Below are 27,559 nucleotides of genomic sequence, written 5' to 3'. Positions count from 1 at the left end.
TGCTTGTTTTTGAACTTTTATATAATGGAATCATGCTGTATATTTTCTTTCTACATGTTTTTTGGGTTTTACTCATATTGATAAGTATAGTTACAGTCCATTTGTTTTCACTGCTGTAAAGTTGTCTGTGTATAAACAATTTTTTTATCCGTGTTCTTAGGTGGTTGGGTTGTTTCCAGTGTTTTGCTAGGAGGAGTAGTGCTGCTCTGACCGTTCTTGGACGTATCTCTTGGTACCCATGAAAAAGAGTTTCATTCCATTACGTCAGAATGGAATTGCTGGGTCCTGGGGTGATGCTGAACTGTTTTCCAGGCTATCAGCTGCTACTCCCGCCTGCAGTGTCTGAGAGTTTTCATTGCTCTGCCAACCTGGGGTATTGACATACTTAAATGTTAGGCAATCTGATGGATCTGAAATTATAGTTTTAATTTGCGCTTCCCTCATAACTAATGACATTGAGCATCATTTCACACCTATTGGCCATTCAGATTTCCTTAAAAAAATTTTTTTTTTGAAGTGCCTGTTAAAGTCTTTGCCTCATTTTTCTTTTGGTTCGTCTTTTTTCTAATTGATGTATAGGAGTCCTGGGTCTTAATCCATGCTTTTGGTTGTATGTATTACAGTTTTTTCCTCCCAAGTTTGGGGCTTGTCTTTTCCTTTTTTTTTTTTTTAGTGGCATCTTTTGAAGACCAATTCTTAATTTTAATCTAATTGGATTTGTCATTCTTTCCCTTAGGGTTTGTGCTTAATAAATCTCTCCATACTCCGAGGTCACTAATATACTTAGTTCTGTTTTTCTTCTGAAAGTTTATAGTTTTGTCATTCATCTTTAGGTTTCCTTCTGGAATGGATCTTCGGGTATGGTCTGAGGCAGGGTCCAGTTTCGTTTTTTCATATGGAGAGACAGTTGTTCCAGTGCTGACTTTGATAACTCCATCCACCCTGACTCACACGCTGCCCCACGTCTGTCATGGATCAGCTTTCCATTTCTGTGTGGGTCTATTTCTGGGCTCTCTGTCCTGCCCCACTGGTTTATATTACACTGTCATAATGATGATAGTTTTATAATTGTTTCGATCTTTGGTAGCATGAGTCCCATCCGTGTTGTTCTCCTTCAAGAGGGTCCTGGCGTTCTTTAGCTCTTAGTACTTCCATTAAATAGAGAATCAGCTTTTCAAGTTCTACTAAAAGAACAAACAAAAAAAACCTTGATTTTTTTTTTTTTTTTTTTTTTTTCCCCTACACTGCACCACATGCAGGATCTTAGTTCCCTGACCAGGGATCGAACCCGGGCCCTTGGCAGTGAGAGCATGGAGTTCTGACCACTGGACTGCCAGGGAATTCCCTTGAATTTTTGATTGGAATTGCATTGAATCTGTAGATCAATTTGGGGAAGAATTTATATCTTTTAAATATTGAATCTTCCAATCTGTGAACATGGTATAGACCTCTGCTATTTAAGTCTTGTCTGTAAAGTTTTATAAATTTATCCAGTGTCTTGAACACATTTTTAGATGTATTTCTAAGTGTTTTTTGATGCTATTATAAATGGTATCTTTTTAAAGATTTTCTTTTCTAGTTGTTTGTTCCTGGTATATAAAATGAAATTTTTTTAGTATTAATTTTTTAGTCAAACTTGCTCAATCCTTATTATTAATAATTTATAGATTTGGGGAGATTTTATGTGTTGACAATACACACACAATATTATTTGTAGATGGCATTTATTCCCCTTTCTTGTTCTTAGAGTACTTTTAACTTCATTTACCACCCCTCAGATTTATGCTTTGTTTTCTTGTATTTCTTGTCTTTTAGTTGACCCACAAGGCATCGTTATTAATGCTGCATTTTGCAGTTCAGTTTGTTTACATTTACTGCACGCATTTCTCATTTTCTTTGTTCGTTCTTCTCACGTCGTAGATCTTTCACCTGGAATCACTTTTCTTTTGCTTAAAGTCTGCCCTTTAGCATCTCCTGCACTGGATATTTGCTTGTACCAGATTTTCTCAGTTTTTGTTCGTTTTCAAAGGTCCTTGCTTTGCTCTCCTTGAGAGTTGATTTCTCCGGGTATAGACTTCTAGGCGGACAGTCCTCTTCTCTTGGCGGTTAAATGTACCTTTTTGTCTCCGGCTTCCGCTGTGCTGCTAAGCCAGCTGTCTGACTCTTGCTTCTTGGAAGGAAATCTTTGTTTGTTCTCTGGCCAATGTTAAGATTTCATTGGTTTGGTTTGATGTCTGGCAATTTCATTGCAGTAGGTCCAGATGTGGATTTTTTTTGTATTTATCCTGCTTGAGGTTTGTTGGGCTTCTTGGCTCTGTTTTTGGTATCTTTCATGGCCTGGTGAGTGAGAACCCAGGCTCTGAGAGATGGGCTGCCTCAAGTTTGAATTTTAGCTCTGGGATAGTACTTAGCCTCCTTGTGGCTCAGTTGCCTCGAATGTAAGATGGGTATAGAAATGATAGCTGCTTCCTAGGATTGTTGTAAAGATCAAATTCTTTAAATGTATTTATTTATTTATTTAATTTTTGGCTGTGTTGGGTCTTTGTTGCTGCGCGTGGCCTTTCTCTCGTTGTGGCGAGTGGGGCCTACTCCTCCTTGCAGTGCGCGGGCTTCTCACTGCAGTGGCTTCTCTTGTTGCGGAGCACAGGCTCTAGGTGTGCGGGCTTCAGTAGTTGTGGCTCGCGGGCTCTAGAGCACAGGCTCAGTAGTTGTGGTGCATGGGATTAGTTGCTCCATGGCATGTGGGATCTTCCCGGACCAGGGCTCGAACCCGTGTCCCCTGTATTGGCAGGCGGATTCTTAACCACTGCGCCACCAGGGAAGTCCCAAGATCAAATTCTTAATATTATCTCTTAAATTGGCAAAAGCTTAACCTTCCCTTAGCTTAACCACCTTCACTTAGATTTTGTTTGCAGTATTTCTTGTTTCTTGGCCAGTTTGTTGTTGATTTGCAAGAAGCTTTTTTAAAATATTTAATCTAGTATTTTCAGTGGCACAGTGTGTCTGGGTAACTGATTTTGTCATTATTAGTAGAAACTGAGTCTGTCCAATATCATCTTTCTAAGTTCAGAGCATGCGTGCTCTCTCTCTGGTCTGCATGTGCTCCCTCTCCCTTTTTCACCTGTAAATGATTGGTATTTAGTTGCATTTCACACAGCTTCATTCATGAAATCCTCAGGCAGTTGAATTTCGTTTTGACCGTCAGCAGAGTGTGGCTGAGGAGAAAACAAGTTGAATAAGAGGATTTTGTTTAAAAAGAATTTTAACTGTATGCCTTTGGATCAGTAAATGTTGAGCGTAGCCTCCTCCATCTCCTGCATGTACCTGTACTCTGGCAGGAGCTGGTATTTGGAGTGACGAACCTGAAATAGCACAGGGCAGCAAGTAACTTTGGTATGGTTGCATTCACCCCACTCAGTAGGCCACGAAAGTGATATCTGTTTTGAAAGGATGGTTAGCAGTGGTCGTTGGCAAAGGTGTTTCTCTTTCATTCAGTTCCTGATTGATGGGAGATTTAAATTCCCTGTGGTCTAGGGATGGAGTTTAAAAAGCGTTTACGGAGCCTTTGTAACTATTGCCATGAAGAGGCACTTTGGATTCACTTTCTGCTCATCAATTTATAGACCTATGATATGCAGAGGTTCTGAGAGTGGGGATTGGTGATTCTTATCTTGTTGTAGCCGTTCTCACCCAAATTTACTACGGAGTTGTGTGTGCTTTCTGACAGTGTCACATAGTTCATTCCAATTTCATTGCCATTCTCCTTTGCCCCAGTTGCAAGCCGAAGCACCCAGGCTGGCTGAATATCAAGCATACATCGATTTTGAGATGAAAATTGGAGACCCCGCCCGCATTCAGTTGGTCTTTGAGCGCGCTCTGGTCGAGAACTGCCTTGTCCCAGACTTATGGATCCGTTACAGTCAGTACCTAGTAAGATAACCTACCTGTTCTAATCTCACTTTATTTTTTACCAATTTAGGTTCCATTTAAAGAAAATCAGAAAGAGTGCCAGTAGTTAGCTGCATGCTGCTCCTCTCTGCTTGACTCACTAAGGAAGTCTCCTGGTGTTTTAAGTTACTTTAAACTGATAACTGTAAAAAAAATTTTGCATAGCCTTACTATTGAGGACTTTATAACAGATTAATTTTTCTTTTAATTTCTTATCATGGAAAAACATAAATACATAAATGTAGACAGATTAGTAAAATGAAACTGCAGTTAACCATCACCCAGCTTCAACACTTAACTAATGGCACTAGTCTAGTTTCATCTATAATCTTACGAGGTTCCTTACCTATTTTCTTCCCTTCCATGTTATTCTGAAGCAAATCCAGAAATCACATTTTGATGGTAAATATTTCAGTGTGTATGTATAACAGATTTGAATCGGGATCTAAACGAGATCCATACATTAGGATTGGCTGACGTCTCTTAAAGCTCTTTGATCTGTAGGTTCCCCTCTCCACCTCTCTCTTCTTTTCCCGCAAAACCCCTTGTGATTTTTCTGTTGAAGAAACCAGTCATATTAAGGAAATGTCTTTTGTCGGTTGTGCTGGGAATGTCTCATGGATGGTGAAGTCTTAACAATAAAATTTTCTCTCCTGACCCTGGCATTCTTTATCATAGGATCGACAGCTGAAAGTAAAGGATTTGGTTTTATCTGTACACAGTCGCGCTGTTAGAAACTGCCCATGGACAGTTGCCCTGTGGAGTCGGTACCTCTTGGCCATGGAAAGACATGGAGTTGATCATCGAATGATTTCGGGTGCGGATGTTTTTGTGGGAAGACTTCTAAGCTTTTTGTCCCGAGTCAGAAACATTGAGCTGTGACAAAAGTCATTAAATCAGCGTTCCCCAAGCAGTTACTTTGGGATATTGGGTATTAGTGACAAGAAGGGCTCTAAATGGGAGGTATGAAGTAGTTGTATTTTTTGACTTATTAGAACTTTTTAACGTCTTAATATTCATTGTGATTTTCCAGGGAGTCATGGTCTTTTCTCCAACTTACTTGACCTGGAGCACTTTAACGCAGGGCACCTTGTGGGATGTGCCCTTTCTAGAACACAGTTCGTACACCACTGTAGTAGCCTTTCTTTTGAACATTTCTCTTTAGCTCATTTCACTTTGTTGCATCCCATTATTACTATTAATATTTAAGCCATATGGAATTTTATAGTCAGTAGCAGTTTTTATAATCATCTTGATAACTTCTTTTTGAATTGGCAACAAATCCTGGCTTTTTCTTCGACCCCAGTGACCTTCGAGAAAGCTCTGAGTGCTGGCTTCATTCAGGCCACTGATTATGTGGAGATTTGGCAGGCGTACCTTGATTACCTGAGGAGAAGGGTCGATTTCAAACAAGGTATTGAAGTTTATGTGTTTCCTATCAGAACTGAGTTTTTCCTTAACATGTGTTTTGGTAGGATGTCCCAGTTGCCCAAATATCTCATGGTGGGGCAGGTGATATTGGTAACTTTTTTTTTCTCAGAAATTTTAGCTATTTCAGTTTGTAACGAATCATGCCGTTTATTGTAAAGGGAGAGAGTAATGGTCCTTATGGTTTACACTGGCTCCTGCCAACTTCTTTAGTCTCATTTCTCCCTTCTCTCCCTTCTGTGTATCCTAAATAGTTCTTTACGTGGGACTGCTGTGTTCCTTTTAAATCATTGAACCTCCATGGGATCCCCTGCCTTCCTCTCTCCTCCTTCAAAAAAGAAAAAAAAAAAAAAAGAGCGACCAGAACCACACGCCCCCACCCCTAATTGGTGCTTGCTTCCTCATGCAGGGGGCTTTTAGCCATTCTGCTGGCTCGGGGAGACCCCCTCTGCTGTGGTCCGGCACATGGCGCCCTTGTCACCTTTGTCCTCGTACTGTCTGTGATGTGCTGTCTTCCTGTATCTGCCTCCCCCCACTGTGTGATGAGGGCAGGGACTGGCAGTTTTATTTCCGTGTCCCCAGCATGCCAGGGAGCTTCAGTATAGGATTGAAAAGAACAAACAAGACGTGGCATGTGGCTTCCTCGAGCCGAACCTCTCTGCACTTTCTCACAGACTCCAGTAAAGAGCTGGAGGAGCTGCGGTCTGCATTCGCCCGCGCCTTGGACTACCTGAAGCAGGAGGTGGAGGAGCGTAAGTGGGCCTCCCGCCTTGGCCGCTCGTGCTGCCTGTTATGCTCCATGTACCTTTTTAGTCAGAGGCGATTTGCCTCTCAATTACTTTCTGATTTTGTCTACTTCTGTTCTTCAAGGTTTCAGTGAGAGTGGAGATCCAAGCTGCCTGATCATGCAGAACTGGGCTCGGATTGAGGTAAATGTTTTTGACACATTGTCCGTTTCATCCCCCTTTGAGGGACCTTTGTCCGATAGTGTGACCGAAGCTGAGTCGGGATCCCAGGTGACGGTCTAGGCCCTGTAGGGATTCATGTTTATTTCCTTGCTCGACACACATTCGTTTCTGTCTTAGGGAGAATCCTAGCTCCCAGCTCGAAGTTGCGCAGCAGCTGTCTGAATGCCAGGCACTCACTTGTGTGTTACTTCTTCCCTTCCCGCGCTGTGCCCCATTGATGAGCACGTTCCCAGCATGAGTTGTTTGCCAGGCCTTTCCCTGTGTGCCGGGGGACGAGATAAACCCTGTCCCTGTGCTAGTAAGGCTTTAATCTAGTGTGGAAGACAGACAGTTTCACAAATAATCAGAGGATATAATGAGTTGAATGTTATTGCTGAACCAAGGACCCCAAGGTGAGTAAGACGTGAACCCTGCCCTTAATCAGCTCGTAGGATTGTAAAATTCTAACGGTTTGTCCTCTAGGGGAGAGTCAGGTATCTGGTAGTTGGTGGATGGGATGGTTGTGTTGAGACCACGTTAACGATGCAGCAACTGCGGCTCAGAAGTTAAGAGCCGGCATCTGCTCCTCGATCCATCTTTCTTTCACTGCCTTGTCCTTCAAATAAAACACTTACAGTTAATAAAAAACACCTGGCCAGTACTGTCGTGAGTGCCTGTGGGCTCCCAAGTGTGGTTCTCGAGGTGAACATGGGCAGACAGCCTGAGGCTTGTCACTGCAAAAAGGCTGACATGCTTGGGCCGGGCTGTTATCATGGGGGGTGGCCCGGGAATGTCCAGGGAGTTAAGTAACGCTGATAGTTTTGGGGTGAGTTTTGGGGTGGGAGGTTTTTAGCCATGTGCATCTGAAGTGTGTTTTGTAATGAGTGTCACCATCATAAGGTCTGAGTCCTCTCCTAACTCAGTCTGCTAATGCGTGCAGGCTCGCCTGTGCAATAACATGCAGAAAGCCCGGGAGCTCTGGGACAGCATCATGACCAAAGGGAACGCCAAGTACGCCAACATGTGGCTTGAGTATTACAACCTGGAAAGGTAACTGGCCGGGGTTGGGAGTGGTGCTTGTCAGGTGTGACCCGCATGCCCCCTGCCTCTGCAGCCTGGGCCTGCTCCGTGCAGTACACTGCTTCTCTTTGCTGTCCTGTCTCTCGGTGGCGGGGGTTTATGGGGCAGGGCTATAGAGAACCAAAGGTAATATTCTGTGCCTGGGCTCTTAGAGCCATGCATTACTTTTTTTTTTTTTTAACATATTTATTGGAGTATAATTCATTACTTTCAATTTATTTTGGTTTTGATTTTTGGACATGAATGTTTTATTTGACTTTTGGGCGAGCTGTTTATTTTTTGTATTTGCTTTGTCTATAAAAGTAGGAAATACTAAAAAGCAGAGAGGAAAAAACCCAAGTTTTTTTGCAGTGACAGGCCCGCACACAACCACCATTAGTTAATGGTTTGGGTATGTTCTTTGAGACTTTCCTATGCTTAAATTTTTAAGAAATAATGATGCAGTTATAGTATACACTTTCTAAACCTCTAAAATTATTTTAAATAATGTTTATAACATGGAGAAGGTATAAAGAAAATATGACCAGCTTTTAAATTCAGTATATCTTGGACATTGCATGTCTATAAATACATCTTTTTTCTGTTCTGAACATTTTGGTTTTTTTACCCGATTTAAAAAATAGTATGTGCTCAAGTTAAAATTGAACATTTAAAAAAATGTGAGATAGAAAGTGAAAGTCTTAAAATCCTTCCCCAGGAAGGTCACTGTTAAAACTTCTTGAATATTCCTCTAGATCAGCAGTTCTCAAATGTTTTGGTCTCAGGACCCCCTTTACACCCTTAAAATTTGAGGACCCCCTCAAAAGCTTTTGTTTATGCGAGGTATATTTATTAATGTTTACCATGTTAGAAAATAAAACTGAGAAATTAAAAAATATTTTTATTCATTTAAAATTCACAATAAATTCATTACATTTAACATTTTTATGAGAAAGGACTGTTTTCCAAACTCCAAAATAATGCAGTGAGAATGTGGGCTGGTTTTATACTTTTGTAAATATCTTTAGTCTGGCTTAGTAGCAGACAGCTTGATTCTCACGTCTGCTTCTGCGTCCCCTCTGCTGTGACGTTTTCATTGAAGAATATGAAGGAAATTTGGCCTCACACAAATAAGAGGTTAGGAAAGAGAAGGGGGTATTTTTCAGATAATTGCAGATATTCTTTTACACTACAGCAAAATTTAACAAGTCATAGTCATTTGCATTCTGGAATCTGAAGCCATATCAATGAACTTTTCACTCTGTTGCATTAATATCCATTGGTCTGTTTTGCACTGAGCAGACCTTTTATCCACACATGATTCCGTGACATGCGTTGTGTGTGTGGAAAATGCTGACTCATTAAGTCCTGCAGCTCTTCCAAATATTGATGCGTTTCACTATCCCATTTGTTATATCTGCACTGATCTTTGTAGAAAAGCCTTACAAGTAGGAAGCTGTCAGACTCATGGTGACAGATACAAATTTTCCAAAGCTCTAATTTTCACTTGAAAGCTCCAGTCTTATCACCGTCAACAAAAACTCTTAAGTGGTTTTCCTTGAAGTTATAGCCTCACTTCATTAATTTTTGAAAATGTCTAGCAAATACCCAGGTCTGAATCACCATAGTTTTTGTCACTCGGCTGTTCTCTCAAGTGAAAATGATGTTCCATGAAAAAAAGTAACTAGTCCAGCTTGCACCTCAAACAGTAACCCATTATCTTTGCTACAACCATTGTACTTCAGTATAAAGAGGTGCTTTGATGTGTGCATCCCATTTGTCACACAGAGTATTAACCAGGTGTGCACTGTCTTGATTCGTGCTAAGAGCCACTGTAGCTTTTGCACTCTCAGTGCAAGTGTCAGCACAGTGGAACAAGTCCAATAAACGTTTCGGTGTTATTGTGAAAGTAGTTTTGACTTTGCAGACCTCCTGAAAGGGTCTTAGAGGCCCTCAGGGGTCTGAACTGCTGCTCTAAATTTGTTCTGCGTGTCCTAATACGTATTTACAATGTTTATGTATATTTATAAACAATTTTAAAACAGAAATGAGAACATAGCATCTCATAACTGCTGGGGTGAACAGAAAGTTGCTTGTTTAGATACACCGTCCGGATGAGCAGTATATATCTCCACGTCAGTGCAGGAAGATCTGACTCTAGGCATGAAATCTGACAGTCCCCTGTGTCAGCGACTCTCCCCTCGAGTGGGACCGTGTCCTAGAATTTCTCTAGGGACTTTATCAAGTCACCCACAGCTCTTGGATCCCCCCATGCGTTGCACATGTGAATGCAGTAAAGGCAGAACGCCTGGCTGAGGACCACTGTCCCCAGGTGCGTTTTCCACTAGCACTGACTTGCTAAGGGAAAGAGTGGCTTAGAAGAAAGCCTTCATTTTTGACTAGAGGGGCTCTCTGGGAAAAGGAGAAAAGCATTGAAAGTATCAGTAGCACAAAGAGCGTGGCATTTCAGAAGCGGTGGGCTTTGACGCCGTGACGTCAGCTGTGTGAAGACAGCCCTCCCTGTGCGCCTTCCGCTTCGTGTGCTGGTAACCCCAACTGCGTGTTTTCCGCCTTAGGGCCCACGGTGACACTCAGCACTGCAGGAAGGCTCTGCACCGGGCCGTCCAGTGCACCAGCGACTACCCAGAGCACGTCTGTGAGGTGTTGCTCACCATGGAGAGGACAGAAGGTGGGGACCTCGGCGCGCTGCCTCTGGCTTGGGGTCTGTCCCTTTTGCCATTTGGTCTCGGGTCTGTAGGCTTAAGGACAGACTGTGTTTACGGCTTCAGCCCCTCAAGGGGCCTCTCTGATGCGCCCGTCACGCGGTGCTCGCCAGTGAGAGGGGGGAGTCCTGCAGCCCTCCTCAGACTCCACGTGCCAGGGGGCCCGTGACGATGCTCTAGTGCAGGCCTCTCAAGACTCTCTTTGGTGGGGGCTGTTGTGTGCGGCATCCCTGGCCTCCCTCTACCCACTAGGTACCAATAGCACTTTTCCTGCCCCCAGTCCTGACCACCAGAACCATCTGCAGGCATTGCCAAGGGTTCCCTGGGAATCAGGAGAGACTGTGCTCCAGCACAGCGCCGAGAGGCAAACGGCAAAACGCGCTCCCTTGTCACGTGTGCCTCCCTTGTGAATTTCAGAGCCTCAGTGTTCAGTTTCCACGGGCGTTAGTCTGGATTTTGGGGTATGAACCCCTCAGAACTGGAGATAGACATACAAACAGCAGCAACAGTAAGAAAAACACCCCAGCATTGATCATTTCAGGAGCTCTTAAAATCTTTCGGCCTTAGTACAGATGTCTTGTGCCTTTTGCATTAGAATGTTTTCATAATCTTTGCTACAGAGAGCCCATGATAGAACCTATTCTGGTTTTCAAGTCTCTTTTCTAAAAGAGAACGGATGTTCTAAACACACCTGGAAGGACTATTTGAATTCTGAAACTTGAAACCTATAGAAATGAAATCTTCTTAAAATGGGGAGCCGATTCTCCAGTTGTTACTGTTTGAAGGAAGAGCTTTCTTCTGGAGGTGTGGGACAGTAAGAAAATTTTATATTATTATATCCTTCAAAATCTGAAGAAGTGAAAGTTTGCTTCTCTTCCTCTCAAGGTACTTTAGAAGATTGGGATATAGCCGTTCAGAAAACCGAAACTCGACTGGCTCGCGTTAATGAGCAGAGAATTAAGGTAACGATGCTCTTTATTTCAAGTCTTTGAACCTCTGAAAACTATTTTAACTGTGTTTGGAATGAATGTTCCATGTCAGAACCTTTGGGGTCGTCCTGAGAAATGTCTTTTACTCAGAGTATTAACTATGAAATGTTTGAATCAACGTTGAAGCCTGTCATCTTTTTAGATCGGCTTAAAACTTTAGCCCCAACGATAGATACAAATCCAAAACAGAAATTTTGGCCCTAAAGGTTATTGGAATGGACGAAGAAGCTAAAAGAGGAGCCTGACATACTTAGCCTAGCGATTGGAGCATGAACACCCCCAAATAAATCAGGGCCTCAGTTTCATAGATTTTTTTTCTTTCTTCTGGTGAGTCATCATGGGGATCTTGTGAGACATACCGTAGACTTGAGATGCGGCTCCCAAGAAGCCTGAAGAGGCTGGGGCTCGGCTGGGGAGATTGGGAGCAGCCCTCCTCCTCTTCCTGGTCTCCTCCCTTCTCCCGGGTGGTGGCCATCCTCCCTGTGCCCCCACCTCTTCCATCACGAGTCAGTAGACTTCATGTAATCGCCACATCCAGTGATGCTTCATATCCCGATTTTCCAGGCTGCGGAGAAGGAAGCAGCCCTTGCCCAGCAAGAGGAAGAAAAGGTTGAACAACGGAAGAGGGCCCGGGCAGAGAAGAAAGCGTTGAAAAAGAAGAAGAAGACCAGAGGCTCGGACAAGAGCAAAGCTGATGAGGATGATGAGAAAGAGTGGGGCGATGATGAGGAAGGTAAGGCCTGGTAGGACTTCCCGGAGCTCCAGACAGGGCACAAAGCAGCACGGAGAACTTTCTTGCATTTGAGAATAAGTTGCTTGCGAGGTGCCCACCACCCTCCCTGTCCCTGCCTGCCCTCTACGTGGGTGCCGTCTTCCCCGGCTTGACTCCAAGGCCCTGTGCCAGGTGCCACGCCATGTAGACACACCCCTGCCCGTACCCCCTGGGCTTCGCTCCCTACCCTGTTGCTGACACCACCGCCCCCTTCCTGAGCGGTGCCTCCTCTCCCTCCGTGGGCTCCCACACCCCACCCTGTCCCATCACCCCCCGAGCATGGACACTGCCTTATCCTCAGGCCCTGGCGCCCCGCACTGCTGCTGCAGCCGGGCCCTGCAGTGACACCAGCCTTACTTGTCCCCACCTGATGGTTTTGACAGGTAGAATTTTCCAGCCAGTGTTTCTGTCACCCCTGCCATTTCAGGCGTGGGCAGGTGTGGGTGTGGGTCAGATTTGTTTCAGCAAAATCAGTCAAGGTAAAGAATTGTCTCTAGACACTAAAGGACACTAAACATTTTTCTAGTTCAGAGTTGTCAACCTGAGGGAAATAGTAATGGAGTCATTGTTCAGTTGACCAAGAATTTCTCCCCGAGTCTTTTTGGGGCCTTCAGAAATGACCGTGGGTAGCTCACTGCGCTTTAGGGCTTCTGGTTTAGCAGGGGAAGGCAAACGGGACCTGTGACTGCGGTGACGTGTAATAGGGACTCGGGGAGATGTAGGTGTGAGTCATGGTGGAGGCCAGGGAAAGCACTAGGGGGTCAGCGGCCTGCAGGAAAGACTTCGTGGGGAAGTGACGCTGCACCTTGGCATCTGGGGGAGGAGTGACTGACTGTCAAGTGAGAAAGAAGGGAAGGGGCAGCCAGCCAGGGCCAGCAAGGCACAGGGCACAGAACAGCCTGGTGTTTTCTCCGAGCAGCAAGTGTCTGGCTTTGGGCCCTGATGTATGGCAGAGGGCTGGGTGCTGGGGTGGGTGAGGCTGGGGCAGCAGGCAGGCCAGCAGACCCAGTCAGGGCGCCCTGGAATGCAGCGTGCCACGGTCAGGCTCCATCGGGAAGGCAGTGGGAAACTGATGGGGAAGGTCTGGAAGCAGGGGGCCCTCACCAGTTGGGTTCCAGTATGGTCCCCCTGGAGGCAGTGGGAAGAGCGGGTTGGAGTAGAATGTTGTTAAGTTCTGTTGAAGGACACGACAGTCGTGAACATGGGTAGGAACTGTAGCACTTTGTACTCCTTCCAGGGGTGGCCCGGGGAGCACATTCTTCAGTGTCACCGGAGGTGCTTGTTTACACGTGGTCCCCAGGCTCTATCCTCCCCTCGCTGCCCTGGGCTGTCTAGGATGGGGGTCCTTGGGATTTGCCAGCCCAACTTGGAGACCCACTGACCTCTCATATGATTAAGCATGGCCGATGAGGACTTAGGTTATCACTTGCACCTGAGTTCGTCCCCTCACACGAATGTAACGGGGGCCCAGAAGGGAGTGGGATGAGTCGGGCGGGTCAAGAGAGACCTGGCAGAGGGCGGGGCGTATAGGGGGAAGAGAGCCCTTTCCCTGCCAGCCGCTCCCCTTGCACAGCTCACCGACAGGAAGGGGCAGTTAACTAATCGTCACTGCTTTTCTCCTGACCTACTGTAGAGCAGCCTTCCAAGCGCAGGAGGGTGGAGAACAGCGTTCCTCCCGCTGGGGAAGCTGAGACGGGCCCAGAAGCCGACCCTGGCCTCTCTGGGAGCAGCGCCCCTGCAGCCGCAGAGCCTCCCTCTGAGCAGAAAGAGCAGCGGGCGGCCGCCCGAAGGAGGGATGCGCCCAAGGTGCTGCACGACAGCAGCAAGGACGGCGTCACCGTCTTCGTCAGCAACCTGCCCTACGGCCTGCGGGAGCCTGCCGCCACGCTCCGGCCGCTCTTCGAGGCCTGCGGGGATGTGGTCGAGGTCCGCCCCATCTTCAGCAACCGCGGCGACTTCCGGGGCTACTGCTACGTGGAGTTTAAAGAGGAGGCGATGGCCCTGCGGGCCCTGGAGCTGGATCGGCAGACGGTTGAGGGGCGGCCAATGTTTGTCTCCCCCTGTGTGGACAAGAGCAAAAACCCAGACTTCAAGGTAGGTTTGTGGAATAAAGCACGCCTTTATGTAGGGTTGCGGTAGGACGGGGTAAGCGCTCTTTTCCTGCAGCAGCTCATATTTAGAATACACGTGGAACATTTGTTAAGAAGGAAACTTCCGCGTTAACCAGGTCAGTTCTGTTCTGAGCTGTTTCACTGAGGTCTCAACTCGGGGCTGGGTCACTTCGAACGGGCATTACTTGACACAGGACGGTACAGTTAGGAACTGTGTGATGGCTGCTTGCCGTTGGATGGTTAGGAGTGACGGGGGACTGTGCCAGGTGTTTTGTATGTTGCCTCATTGCGTTGTCACCCAGGCTCTGGGAAAAGTGGCTTCACTTGCCATTTTACACAGGAGGAAGTGGAAGCTCCGAGAAGTTGAGTGACTTGCCCAGGGCGAGTTAACAGTTCCCAGCACCCGGAGCCGGCTCTGGGCTCTGGCTGGGCCAGGCCTGCGGACGAGGCCTGACCCCGCGTTGTGGGGAGCTGGGTTGGGCCTCGGGTCATGATTTCCTCTCCCCACTCCTCCCTGTAGGTGTTCAGGTACAGCACTGCCCTGGAGAAACACAAGCTGTTCGTCTCGGGCCTGCCATTCTCTTGCACGAAAGAGGAACTAGAAGAGATCTGCAAGGCCCACGGCACTGTGAAGGACATCCGGCTGGTCACCAACCGGGCCGGCAAACCCAAGGTCAGCGTCTGAGCAGACGGCAGTTGCCTCCCGGAGTCTGGGCGAGCCTCTGTTCAGAGGTTACTTGGTTCTAGAGTGGGTTCTGATCTGTCTACTAGGAAGCAGACGAGAAGTTAACAGAAGGATAGGTGCGCTAGGCTTTTTTTCCATTTGGAGTCAGATGAACCTGTATGTGGCTCATTGTACTAAAAAGAATAGGGTGTTTGAAGAAAAACTACCACGAATTAGCAGGGGGTCCAGTGCAGCTCCCAGGCTGTGGGACCTTGGGGTGAGGTGCCCCCCTTTGCAGTCTCTTCCCTCCTGCCTGGACCCCTCTTTTCACTAGGCCTCTGGCCATCTCCCCAGGTCCCTGCACTGGCTTCCCCCTTACCACGTCCTCCCCTTCTCTGGTCCCCTCAAACTCTTGTGAAATCCTTGACCACGTTTTGAGTAGTTGTTTAAGAAGAGTTCGGTTGACCTCTCAACCCCTGCCCCGTTTATCCAGGTTAATCGAGATTTGAAGAATATGAATAAGGGCGTCCCCAGGCACAGGGACATCGGGGCTCACCTGTGTCCAGGACACCTCATCCATTTGCTAGATTTATGCTGGTCCATCTCTCTCCTTCCTTTCTTTTTTTGGCTGGAGCAAGCACAAGATGCATTGAACTTAAAAAGCTATTTGAAGTTAGTCAGTTGCAGAAATAGGGAGGGAGACTAGTGCTGTGAGACCTATAGACAAAGGATGGCGGTGGTGGGGAGGGAACCCAAGGGTCGAGGGCCCACCCTGAACCGGCGGTGGACCTCAGGGAGGAGGTTGTGCCCTGCAGCACTCACCTGGCCGGGCTTTTGCAAACTTTCAGGGCCTGGCTTATGTGGAGTACGAAAACGAATCCCAGGCCTCTCAGGCCGTCCTGAAGATGGACGGCATGACGATCAAAGAGAACGTCATCAAAGTGGCTATCAGCAACCCGCCTCAGAGGAAGGCTCCGGAGAAGCCAGAGGCAAGGAAAGCCCCGGGGGGCGCCGTGGTGCCGCGGCAGGTCTACGGAGCGTAAGTGTTGTGTGCTCGTTGGTGCAGACTTCGTCCTGGCCTGCACCGCGGTGACCGAGTTTCCCCTCAGCGCAGTGAGTTCAGACTCACTGAAGGTCAGGGCCTGGCGTCCCTGGGGCGCTCACGCTCGTTCCCAGGGCAGGGTGTCTGCAGCAAGTCCACGCTGAGGGCCAGTCTGGAAGTGGGACCCTCTCTCGTGTTCGCCGGTTTACAACGGTGATTTATTTATTTATTTGATTATTTTGATTAAGACAGTGATTACGTTAAAGTCCCCTTTGGCAGGTGAATCCATATGTGTAGGTTCCAAACCTGACAGCCACGTGCTTGCCGTGCTGATCTATATCTCCACCTGTAATCCAGATAGAAGCTCTGTTCTCACCCGACAGGGATCAGGCAGCAGGGTGCGAGGTTCTTTGGTGAGGTCTGCAAGTTTACGGCCATTTTCATCCACCCTATGTGTGACAGTGTTACACAGGCATGGCCCTGGCCAGAATTTTGGAAAAGGCAAAGTTGGTTAAAGTGATTTTTATCTAATAGCCGAAGTCAGGGAGAACAGGGCTCGTCTTATTACCCTTCTTGTTTTCACCTTTTACCTTGGGGTGATCTAAGACCGTCCTGGCTTATTTTCATCAGTTGTCACCTCAGAAGGTCTGTGCATTGTTTGCTCTTCCAGGCGGGGGAAGGGGAGGACCCAGCTCTCTCTGCTGCCCCGCGCCCTGCAACGCCCAAGCGCCACTGCGGCCCAGGCTGAGAACGGCCCTGCCCCACTGCCGGCGGCCACCGAGGTACCCAAGATGTCCAATGCCGACTTTGCCAAGTTGCTTCTGAGAAAGTGAGTGGGACTGTGTGAGAAGGGAGATGCCTTACTTGATGCTGGCCGGGAAGATGCCCGGTGCCCAGCTGCGCCCTGGCTGTGCAGGACCCAGTGCAGCGCCCGTGACCACACGCTTGCTCTGGTTTAGGTAGGACGGGAAAAGGGTGTCCAAGGAAAAAAGAGGCTTTAAGTGCTCCCTCATATTGAGGGCGAGAGGACGAAAACGGTCACTCCACAGGCTGGGCGCAGGGTGCAGTTTCCTAAGATGTGTCTCAAAGAGTGAGAGAAACAGAAGTGAAACGCGAACACACCGTTTTGAGACCCCCTTGTCCAAATATTTTTGGCCACCTCTGGTCCCCTTTTTATAAGACACTTCTCTTACACCCTGCACAGCACATGTGCCCATCACTCTTTTAATTTTTAAAAGACAAAATGGCAGATGTTAGTAATTCACCAGAATGGCCTATTTTAGTAAAGGGGTGGGGGCAAGGGGCATCACATAAAAAACATCTGGTGGGCTTTTGTTCACGGGGGCTGTGCATTTTTATATTACGTATTTGTAAATGACACGTCAACCCACTGTTTTGTTTCCTAAAAGCAAAATACTTGTGACATTTTGTTTTGTATAGGAATTCTGTGCGCCATCTGCTATGGATGTTTTTCTTTGCCTAGTGACTAGTGAACTGTGTTCTTTGTCTAAATATTGAGTTTCAGCCCTTTGGTTTTGTTTAAATAGCATTGTCAAGTGCAAACTTAATTCTCCCCATTTAGCTTTATTAAACTGAAGTTCTCTTAAAAACTTCTTGTCGAAAGGTACTCAGCTGTGCATTCAAATATGTTTTGAAATGGGTGTACCTTGGTTTACCTAATGGGTGTGTAAATAGAACTTTTGTAAGTCAAATCCGCTTGGCACTTTGATTTAAACCATTTCTGCTGTGATATCTTCGGTTTAAAACTTCAGTTTACAGCAGTTTGGCGCTTACAGCTTTCAAGCTTTTTTTACCCACATCTTTTATCCAGTACTTATTGCTTTGAAAGTGACATTGGCAGTTCAGTAGGGAAACTGACTTTATAAAAGGCACTCTGGGGAAAAAAATCGGAATTCTTTCCTATGTCATGAAAATCAGCTCATTTATCTGTTTCTAAAGGTTTTATGCATCATTCAGGCTTTCCTCTATTTTTTAACTTAACATTTTTAATGGACAATTTGAAACAGACAAGTAGACAGAATAGTAAACCTAAGCCCCGTGTGCCTGTCATTGAGCTTCAGCATTGCTCAGCTCGTAGCCGGTCTTCATCTCCACCTCCTGCCCCTCTTGTATCCCCTGGGTTCTGGAGGCATATCCCAGACATCATTAGTGCTCACCCAATAATACTGTAGCACGTATCTCTAAGGACTTAAAGGCTGTGGTTTTGTCATTTCTAGAAACATTTCATGTTGTTTTGTAAGTAAGTTTTTTAATTGATAGGTTCTCTGTACCTCATCTTTATCTTCTGCGCAGAACGTTTGTTAGGTGTTTTTGAATTCAAGCAGCGGCTGTGGAGCAGTCAGAAGAACCTGTGTTCTCTAGGATGGCCGGCCATCCACTTCCCTGCAGAGAGGCCCGTTCTGTGGGTGAGAGGATGTGGGTCAGTCGGGGACCAAGGGGCCATGGACCTTTCCTTAGCAATCCAGGTCACGTGGTGGTAAACGGTTTTGTTCTCTTGCTGTTGCTAGTCCTCTGACCTCACTTCACCCTCTCAGATGTCCACAGGGGCTTGTTACAGAGGTGGACCTTTCAGACTTGAGCAGGACCCGATTTAGGTGCAGGGTGTTGACTGTTCTAGAAATAGATTTTCAGGAACGTAGGAGTGGGTTTATGTAGTCCTGGGGGGGAAAAACTGATGGTAAATAGATATATGAAAAACCATTTCAGCTACTCGTGTCTTAGTGCAAGATCAGCGATACATCCCTGTCAACATAACCAACCAGTTCTGTCTCGTTGTCTTGGTGAAATAATTAATTACCATCTTGGATCTGTTTTTCTCCCAGAACAATATAAAGAATAGGGCTAAAGTTCTCTGAAAGAATCCCTTCTACCCCTTAGGATAGATGGGAACATCTCTTGTAAAATAAGGTAGCAAAGTCTCAGGCATTTACGTAACAAAATACTTTATTAGTAATTTGTTAAAATAATACCCTTCATATAGCTAAAGTGCAAATTTATCCCTCTAGTACAAAGCAAGCACTTCTGTCAGGCTTCCTTGGTGTGCTTATAAAGAGCAAGACGATTAGAAGAGTTAAGGTTTAAGAAATACCTTATGGCAGCATACAAATACAAAAATATTTTTTATCAAGGTTTGAATAACTATCACTTGGGGCCATTTCATACACCTTTTCACGTACTAATCTTTCAGAAAATTACTCCACGCTCCATTCAGACTAAACAGCAGCAGCCAACTTGGAAACTTGGCTTTGTTCCATGTAACATTTTATCTTTTAACAAGTTGCTGGGAACATGAGGCCACTCCAAGGCAATCTGCTCTGCTTCCCCGAGGGGACAGTGGCTGTGGGGCAGGTGAGTGGATTAAAGGGATGCATCCTGGCTACGGTCAAAAGTGTTTCTCGGCTCCTGTGAACTGGCGCTCTGACTCCTCACAGATGCTTGTTGGGTACTGACTAGGTGTCTGTCTTCGGATGTGTCCTAATGCCTGATTGATTTGCAGTAGGATTTAATTGTTAGGTGACAAACCCAGAAGAACCTTTAGACTGAACATCTGGTCTGAATTGCTGCAAATTTGAGAAACATCCAATAATACAAAGAACCCAGGATAGCCATGCCCCTGTTCTTAATTAGAGAAACGGTCGATGTGGCAAAACAACAGCCTCTGGTACTGGAGTTTGCAAACTATGGCTCAAAGAATCTTTTCTTGAAATAAGCGAGGTATCTAACTAGATATGTTGTAAACGTTCATTTCGTATCTCAGAAATTTGCTCTACCGGTAAGGATTAGTCACAACACTAACCTCTTGGTAGGGGAGCCAACATCTGTACGAAAGGAAGCTTTCAGTCACTTCTCACAACTGCGACCGGGTTCTCCTCAGCCGTGCGGGCTTCTCTCAGGTAGTCACAGACCCTCGCGGCGGGTTCCAGAAAGGGCTGCAAGGGGTTACTCCTCCAGACCTCATCCCACAGCTCCCCCACCTCAGTGCAGATTCTGCTCCAGAACCTGTGTTCTGGTCACACAAGGAGCACTGATGCCCCCAAAGCCTGCTGGGGCCACCCCAAGGATCGGGGCCACCAGCACAGACAGCCGCCAGCACACATTTATTTACCAGCTCAGAGGGAAATAAATAACTGGGCTCAAGTATACGTTATCTTAGGGACAAGGCTTAATAACTTACTTTTCTTCTTTAAAGAAGCATTTGGAGGTAAAGAATGTTTAAGTTCCTTACCCATCTCCTTCTGCTCTGGGAGATGACTAGGTTTCTAGAAATGCCGAATTTCTTGGATTTATTCCCCCCGGGACATCCTTTGTCACCAAGGGAGGATTTAGAGCGTTAGGGCTTCACAGGCAGCGTCTCCTTGAACCTGGAGTGGTTGGGTATGGCCTCTGGCAGTGCCACAGGGTACTCTGTGGTGGCAAAGAGCAGGGTGTCCAGGGTGGTCTCCGTGCACTTGGCAATGAAGCGGATGAACGGCCTCACGTCGCCTTCGTTGGCCACCTCCAGCACGTGGTAGTACTCGGACCTCTGCTCCTTGCGGATGGTGATGGGCGGGTAGCCCGCCTGCATGAGGATGAGGTTCATGAGCAGGCGCGAGGTCCTGCCGTTGCCATCGATGAAGGGGTGGATGTAGACGAGTTTATAGTGGGCCAGGGCAGCGGACTCCACCGGGTGCAGGTTCATGGCGTCCTCCGAGTTGAGCCACTGTATGAACTCCTGCATCTGCTTCTCCACCTCCTGAGGGTGGGGCGGGACGTGGTGGCCCACCAGGACCTGGGTCGTGCGAAAGCGGCCAGCTTCCATGGGATCCACGTACCCCAGCACCCGCCGGTGGATCTCCAGCACGTCGCCGATGCTGACAGAGCCGATGCGGGAGAGCAGCGTCGTGTTGACGTACTTCATGGCCGCATGCATGCCGATGACCTCATTCTGCTCCTCCAGGCTCTTCCCCGGCACAGCGTAGCGGGTCTCCAGGATGTGCCTGATCTCGGACAGGGTGAGAGTGTTGCCCTCGATGGCCACTGTGTGGTAGATGTGGTGGTAGTACGTCTCCTCCATGACCCGGCGCAGTGCCGAGTTGCCCTTGGGGATGGACATGACCTTCTTCACTTTGCTGTCGATGATGCTGAAGTACCGCTGGTCGATCTCCTCCACCAGCGGCAGCGTGCGGTCGCGGTTGACCAGCGCCTTCTTGTAGTCGGGCGCGATGGTCAGTGCTCTGGTGTACAGGTAGTCAGCCTGGATGATGTCCCTGTCCTCTTCTGAGAAGATGCCGAACTCATTGAGCGCGTCCACGAAGCCCGGGTCCATGTTGAGGGCGTGCAGGAAGAGCTTGTGGGCTTTCTCTCGCTTGCCCTGGCGTTTCATTTCCAGGGCTTGGTTCAAAGCTGCTTTGGCTTCTAACTTGCTGGCTAGAAAAGAGTCAAAGAGGCGTGGGTCAGGGAGGGGCAGAGGACGTTCAGGGGAGGCGTCACCCCTGACAGCTGGTCTCCTCCATGGCCTCAGGGGGCTCAATCCAGCCATATTGTACATGCCCTTCCACATACCTGTATGTGCAGACAGGTTTGTTCCCTACAGCCCAGTAGGGCCCTGTGCTGGTCACTGTCCACTCAGCCCCAGAGCCATTCTCTACCGTGGGGGCAGCAGCCGGGCTCCCCGGCCCCCTCCTCTGACCTGCCGTCGTTGAGTGGCTGTGTTCTCCTACAGCCGCAGCTGTCAGGCGGCCCTCCCCTACCTCTGCTCCAGCTCGCAGCCGTTCTGGTGATTTCTTCTGGAGGTGCAGGTCCCTTCCCCCTGCCTCCACCCCTGCCCCTTTAGGCCCTGGCTGCTGCTAGACCCTGGGGGCCTCCTCATCCCTGGGCCTTTAAAAAATTCTTTTAATCCAATGGTTTTCAACTGGACCCTGCTGTACCTCTGGCCCTTTTCTGCTGGCCCTCCCACCCCCAGTGCCAGCCACACCTCCTATAGACTTCTTTTAGTTCCTCAAGTGCCCAGGGCTCTCCTACCCTGTGGTCTCTGCCTGGAACACTCTCCCCTCAAACCTTTTTCCTTTGGGTCTCTCCTCAGGCATCCCCTCCTCCAGGGAGCCTTCCTGGTGTGCTCCTACAGCTCCCTCTGCTTCCGTATCACCACATGTATCTCAGCCACCTATCGCCTTGTCTAGCTAGGAGCTCAGGGCTGACCCTGTGCCCCGCACACACGACATAGCTGGCCCTCTAAATACTTATGGGATTAACGAGCGTCGAGGCGACGTGGCCATTCTTACCTGGAGAGGCCTTGGTCTTGACCACCAGCGGTGCTGCATCCCTGGACGTGACACTGAGCTCCGTGGATGGGCTGGTGCACTTGGTGACGGCAGGCTGGGCCCTGTCCAACTTGCTCCTGAGCAGGTAGAAGCCTTTGAGCACAGCCAGACACTGCTCCTCCATGGCCCCCAGCGGCAGCAGCAGGGCCAGCAGGGAGCCCAGCACCATGCTCAGCAGTATCACCCACAGGAAGCGGCCCCAGACTGAGACCCATTTTGGTTCAGTCACCGCCATCACTGAAGCCATCGACATGAGTGTCATCTGGACCCAGGGGTGGGCCCCTTGCACATGTCCACAGTGGCCTGGGAGAGAGGAGGATCTGCAAGGAACCAGGAGTTGCAGGAGGTGAAGCAGGGTGAACCAATACCCTGATGACATTTCTGGCTTCAAGGGAGGCTTGGAGACCCCACGGTTCTTAATTCACTGTGAGCAGGGGGTGGGGGTGAGGCAAGGATTAGGTGCCGCCTCCAGGGCGGTGTGACTGCAAAAAGCAGTGCTGCCACCCCCCAACTGCTATTAAACACCTACTGTGTGCCAGACCCTGTGCTAAACCCTAAGGACCTCACACGTACCCTCCTGCAATCTTCAACAGGAGCTGAGGCTGCCCCATTCTCCAGCGGAGACTGGCTCAGAGAGGTGAAGGCCCTTGCCCAGAGTCACCCAGTGAGCAAGTGACGGCCTTGGGTTCAGGAACCCATGGCTCAAAAGCCTCCCCACTTAAGCATATAAATCTGTGGCCTCTGACCCCAAACACTGGGTGCCCTAGACACATAACACACATGTCCAGAACAGCTAAGGTAGTTATGAGGCTCATTCTTTGGTAAGTACAACTATTTGGAGGCCTGATTTATTGCCTGTCCAGGAGGCATCCCGCCTAGAGTTTGGGCAGTCTGAGCATCTCGAGAGGAACTCAGGTTGTGGGCCACTAGAGGGGGTGACCACTTGCCTTCTGTGACAATGAGCAGGTGCTTGGGGCTGGCAGTGGGAGTGCAGGGATCGGCTCTGCAAGCACCATCATACTAACAATAAGCATTTATTAAGCAACTACGGTGTGCTGGGCATTGAGCTGAGTGCTAGCAATGCCTTATCTCACTTACCCGTCACCACCTCACGGAGGAAAGCTGCCCCAAGGCTCCACTTTACAGACGAGAGAAACTGATACACAGAGCAAGTCAATTCCCAGACAACCTACAGGGAATAAACAGAGGCATTTGGGAACGAATTCCCAGTGCATCTGGGTCCAGAGTACCCAGGTCTTCACCTCTTTTATTCATAACCAGGGTCTAAGCACCCGATCCCGTCTGCTCCTGGTACTGGACCAAGACCCAGAACTGACTGATAAGATTTCTGGGGGAGCCTGGCTGGTTGATACAGAACATCTGAAAAGGCTTGGTACGAGCTCTAATGGGGAGGTACGGGAGAGGGTGTGGGTCACTGCTTCATCCAGGTGGTCGGCGCGGGCTCCTCGGCGGGGCTGGAGTTCTCCGAGGAGGACGGGCGATATGGGGGGCACCAATCTCTCAGCCCTCACTAGCTAGGGAGGGGGAAACAGAGGCTCCAAGAGGCGAGGACACTGGACTAAGGTCATTCTGAGGAGCCGCCCCTTTCCGAACCCCACCCAGGGCTCGCTGCCCCGCTGCACCCTTCCCAGTTCACCCCCTCCTCACCTCGCGCCACTACCCGGCCCTGCTCTGCTGTCGCCTTCTCAGCACTCGCAGTCTCGTCTGGCCGCCGGCTCCGGGGTCCGTCAGCCCGTGGCCCCGCCCTCGGCGACTCTCCATTGGTCGGCCCGCCATCCTCTTCGCAGCGTATTGGCTTCCTCAATTTGTCTGCACTTCGCATTTCCGGGTTCCCGCTCTGCCTCCGCTTTCCCGGGAAAGACGCGCCGTGGGCCACTCCCATTGGCTGACTCCTGTATTGGTCTCGTGCCCGAAAGGACCAATAAGCAATAGGAGGGGCGGGGCGTGAGCGACAAGCGGGAGCCCCAGGTGCGGAAAACCCCCGCCTATGCGGTTTTGGGGCGCTCTGGGTACGGCCTGGAAACTCGAAGTTCCGATTGCCTTTCCCTTAAGTTTCTTCCTTCCGCGGGCCCCTCTCGCCGTCCCCTGGGCCTCAGTTTCCTTAGGTGTAAAGCGAGAATGCTCATGGTTCACACCTGTCCACCCTGTTAGTCTGACTTAACACCCCACGTTCTCAGCCTCCTCTCTGTGCTACCAGGGTTGCCCTCTTCCCGCGTCTCTCACCTTTTTCTCCTGACTTTTAAATTTACATCCTCTTGAGAAGAGCCTGGCTGGTTCTCTTGCTTCCGGTGTGGGCAAAGAATGTTGCCTGCCATTTCAGCAAACAAAGAACTTTGCCTGCCATTCTGGTAAACAATGGATTATGGCCATCCCTCAAGCCATCCTAGGTTGCAGCTGCCCAGAGGGTTTGTGTGCCCTAGGTGGAACTCAAGATGGAAAAAAACAGGATACTGGTACTAGATAGTTAAGATGCATATCAAAGGAACAATTTCAATGAGCCTAGATTCTTCCGTCTTCTTATAGAAAGGCACTAAACTCATTCACTTGAGATGCTTTTTGTGATTAGCAGTAATCTTCTGAGTGTTCAATTGCACCCCCCCACCCCCCCCACCCCCCGCAAAAACTCATATCCTGGCTCCTCCCTTACCTCTTTGGAACAGTTCTTCAGAGTTGAGAGGGCTCTGCAGTCGTCAGTAATGTCCCTGAACAAGAACAATTCAACTTTCAGGTTGTATGCTTTGTTTTTCAGTCGACAGTGAGAAGTTTTCTCCTTGAAGCAGAGAACTGAAAGCTCCATTTTAATTCACAAATATTGACAGTAAACATCCAGGACATGCCCAGAAATGCTAAAGTACATGAGTTAAAAAATATATATATTAGCAGTACAGATTCTGTAGTCAGGGAAACCTGGGCTTAAATTCAGACTTTGTCACCTTGGCTGTGTGTTCCCTTGAGCGAGTCACAGTTACCCCATCTGTAAAATGGGGGCAAACAGCCTACCTCACTTTTGCCCTCAAGTTTGGGATTTGCAGAAGGCCTGACACCAAAGCAAGCTCCTTTTGTCCGATGCACAGCAAGCCAAAATGCTGAGAAACTGAAGTTCGCAATGAAGAGGATTGATTCGCAAGGCAGCCAAGCAAGGAGACAGGAGAACAAATCTCAGATCTACCTCTCCTTGAAGGCAAGGGGCTCAGGGTATTTATGAGATGAAGAATAAAGCTGCAGGGCGGAGGCGTGGGGAGCAGGGGCAGGTGATTGGAAAAAGGTGTGATAATTATCATTCTGCACAGGCATAAGCTACAGGCCTCTGCATTCAAAAGATGGACCCCTGCCCATGCCCAGGTGAATGGTGGGTGGTCCTATCCAGTCTCAACCAGCTCAGCTGAACTAGACACAGCTGACTCCAAGTTCCTAGAAAACAACTTGGGCAAATACCTTATTGTTTAGCTATGGGCTGCTTGGAGGACAGGCAAGTCTTAAACAACCTTAGTGGAAACAGGTGAGATGGATTTAACTCACGGTTGCAGTTCCCCCTATTTTTGATCATTCCTTAATCTTGAGGAATAAAGGCAAAAACCGTTCTGGCTACTTCCTGCTGATAAGGGGTGCAGCTTGTGGAATCAAACTGCTTAGTACTCACTTGAAAATATTCTCTTACTCCTGGATTCAAGTTAACATTTTGATTTTAATAAACAATTACTACCTACACACCAGTTGTCAAGGCACTTATAGGCCCAAGATTGGTAACTGAAACCACAGACGAAGATGTACCCTGAGGGGGGCACACAGAATGTCAGACATCTGACATTCTTAGGTATTAAATATGGAAGGGACATAGCCTGGGAAAATTAAGTACAGTTTCTACAATATCCTGACAAAGTAGAACCTTGCCAGGGGTAGACACCAGGTCTTTAAAAATCCAAGGACATGAGGAGAGGACCAAATTTCAGCTTAGTCAAGAAAAAACAGGGGACAGGAAATTCTATTAGCCTAATCTGATATGTTACATCTGAAGACATAGTGAAGATAGGGAGAGTCAAAAAATTAATGACAGGCACAGTCAAGGGATCAGCATGGTCCAATACAGAAGAAAGGTTTTGGATGACAAGTCCAACAGCTAAAGGGATTAGCACTTCTCAAACTTTGGCAAAAGTAGGTAATCACTGAATTGTCCTTCCAAGCCTGGGAGGTTAGAAGCCAAGAGAAGGCAAAACAAAAGAGAACAATCATTCTGGTAATCTAACAAGTTATTTAAATTGCCTTCTGAGAATTACCAAAGCCACCACTGCAGCAATCCCGCTCACCTTGATTTCTTTCTTGCAGCTTCTTTCTGAAAAGAAACTTAAGATCCATGAAGGGGTTCATTTGCCTCCTTGGAGAAGACACTGTTGGGGGTCTGGAACCAGCCAAGGTTTGGATGATCTTGGTCCCAGTTTTTCTTCTGCAGCAAGCATGGTTTCTGTTTCCCCATCATGTTCCTCATAAGGTCTGGTCCAGTGAGGATGGAGCTGGTTTTCCAGATGTTTATTCTTCCAAGATTCCAGTCTAGAGGTTAATCGTCTCCCCTAAGAGCTTCCTAAAAGGGGTTCTGCTATGAGTCCAAAGTTGGGGATCCACATGGGGCAGAACCCGGCCACCCCCAGGAATCCCTGGGGGTCTAGAGTTTCCATTCTGTCAGGGAGCAAGTCTCTCTATCCTTGTGAGAGTTCAGAACCCAAGTATTTAACAGAGGGCTGAGAACTCTGCCTTTTTTTTGGACCCATTTTAGCCTCTTTCAATCAAGAAGTTCAAAGTCAACACTGTATTCTGGTCCCAGGTGTTTGTCTTACTGGTAATCAGAAGATCATCCACAATACTGGAGCAGGGATCCCTTCTTTAGTGGAAGCTCCCTCAAATCTTTTGCCAGGATTTCTCCAAACATCGTGGGGGAATGTTTAAACCATCCCCCCGCCCCCCAGGAAGTAGTGTCCAGGAGTACTGTTTCTTAACTCTTGTATCTATCTAGACCTTCCCATTTGCAAGCAAACAACTCTTGGGAGTCAGAACTCAAGGGTATGCAAAAAGAAAAAAAAAAAAGCCATCCTTCGACTCCAATATGGGAAACCAACAAAAATCTCCAGACAAAGTAGTGAGCAGGGTGTATGGGTTAGGGATCACTGGGTGAATATCTTAGGTGTAGCAGTCTTTGCTCTCTTCCCAGACCCCCATCCCCTCTCACCTCCTGGCTCACCTTCTGCAGTATCTCTTCCGGAATGGTCACAAGCTGTCTTTTGGGGTTGGAACAATAGAGTCCGCAGTGGGCAAGCCTGCTCAGGGGGTACGTTAATGTTTATTTGCTCAGATGCAAAGGTAACCCTGGTATTTAGTGAGTCTTGTCCCAGAAGGGGAACGGGGCATTCAGGCATGCGTAGAAAGCCATGCTTCAGATGGGTTTTCCCCATCTGACAGTCTAGTGACTGGAGAAAGGGCTTTTTCAAGGTTTCTCTCAACACCCCAGTCACTAACAGTCTCAGAAGAAAGTTTGGAAGGCCAGGT

General features: G+C 48.1%; 2 protein-coding genes across 4 annotated transcripts in view; one reads left to right on the top strand and one right to left on the bottom strand.

Annotated features, from left to right (window-relative positions):
- SART3 (spliceosome associated factor 3, U4/U6 recycling protein) overlaps positions 1–17,310 on the top strand; it is a 32,786-nt gene extending 15,476 nt beyond the window's left edge. For all 3 annotated transcript variants that reach the window (XM_082640164.1, XM_082640165.1, XM_082640166.1), the window contains 13 exons: positions 3,775–3,930; positions 4,627–4,765; positions 5,255–5,362; positions 6,051–6,128; positions 6,247–6,305; positions 7,264–7,373; positions 9,959–10,071; positions 10,991–11,067; positions 11,659–11,827; positions 13,500–13,960; positions 14,498–14,650; positions 15,490–15,680; positions 16,354–17,310. In XM_082640164.1, coding sequence (XP_082496290.1) covers positions 3,775–3,930; positions 4,627–4,765; positions 5,255–5,362; positions 6,051–6,128; positions 6,247–6,305; positions 7,264–7,373; positions 9,959–10,071; positions 10,991–11,067; positions 11,659–11,827; positions 13,500–13,960; positions 14,498–14,650; positions 15,490–15,680; positions 16,354–16,516 — 1,977 coding nt within the window. In that variant the 3' untranslated portion in view covers positions 16,517–17,310. The remainder of the gene's footprint in view (positions 1–3,774; positions 3,931–4,626; positions 4,766–5,254; positions 5,363–6,050; positions 6,129–6,246; positions 6,306–7,263; positions 7,374–9,958; positions 10,072–10,990; positions 11,068–11,658; positions 11,828–13,499; positions 13,961–14,497; positions 14,651–15,489; positions 15,681–16,353) is intronic.
- Positions 17,311–17,388: 78 nt separating this feature from the next.
- On the bottom strand, positions 17,389–23,757 carry FICD (FIC domain protein adenylyltransferase). The gene is made up of 4 exons (XM_082640167.1): positions 23,672–23,757; positions 23,102–23,192; positions 21,965–22,323; positions 17,389–21,110 (listed from the first exon to the last, which is right to left on the bottom strand). Exons 3-4 carry the CDS (start codon positions 22,263–22,265, stop codon positions 20,035–20,037), a joined length of 1,377 nt encoding a protein of 458 aa, XP_082496293.1. The 5' UTR covers positions 22,266–22,323; positions 23,102–23,192; positions 23,672–23,757; the 3' UTR covers positions 17,389–20,034.
- Between the last annotated feature and the right edge of the window lie 3,802 nt (positions 23,758–27,559).

Source organism: Mesoplodon mirus (assembly GCF_964341445.2).
Source record: "Mesoplodon mirus genome assembly, chromosome: 13".
NCBI lineage: Eukaryota > Metazoa > Chordata > Mammalia > Artiodactyla > Ziphiidae > Mesoplodon > Mesoplodon mirus.
Note: the sequence above shows the minus strand (reverse complement) of the source record. Positions and strands in the feature narration are given on the sequence as shown.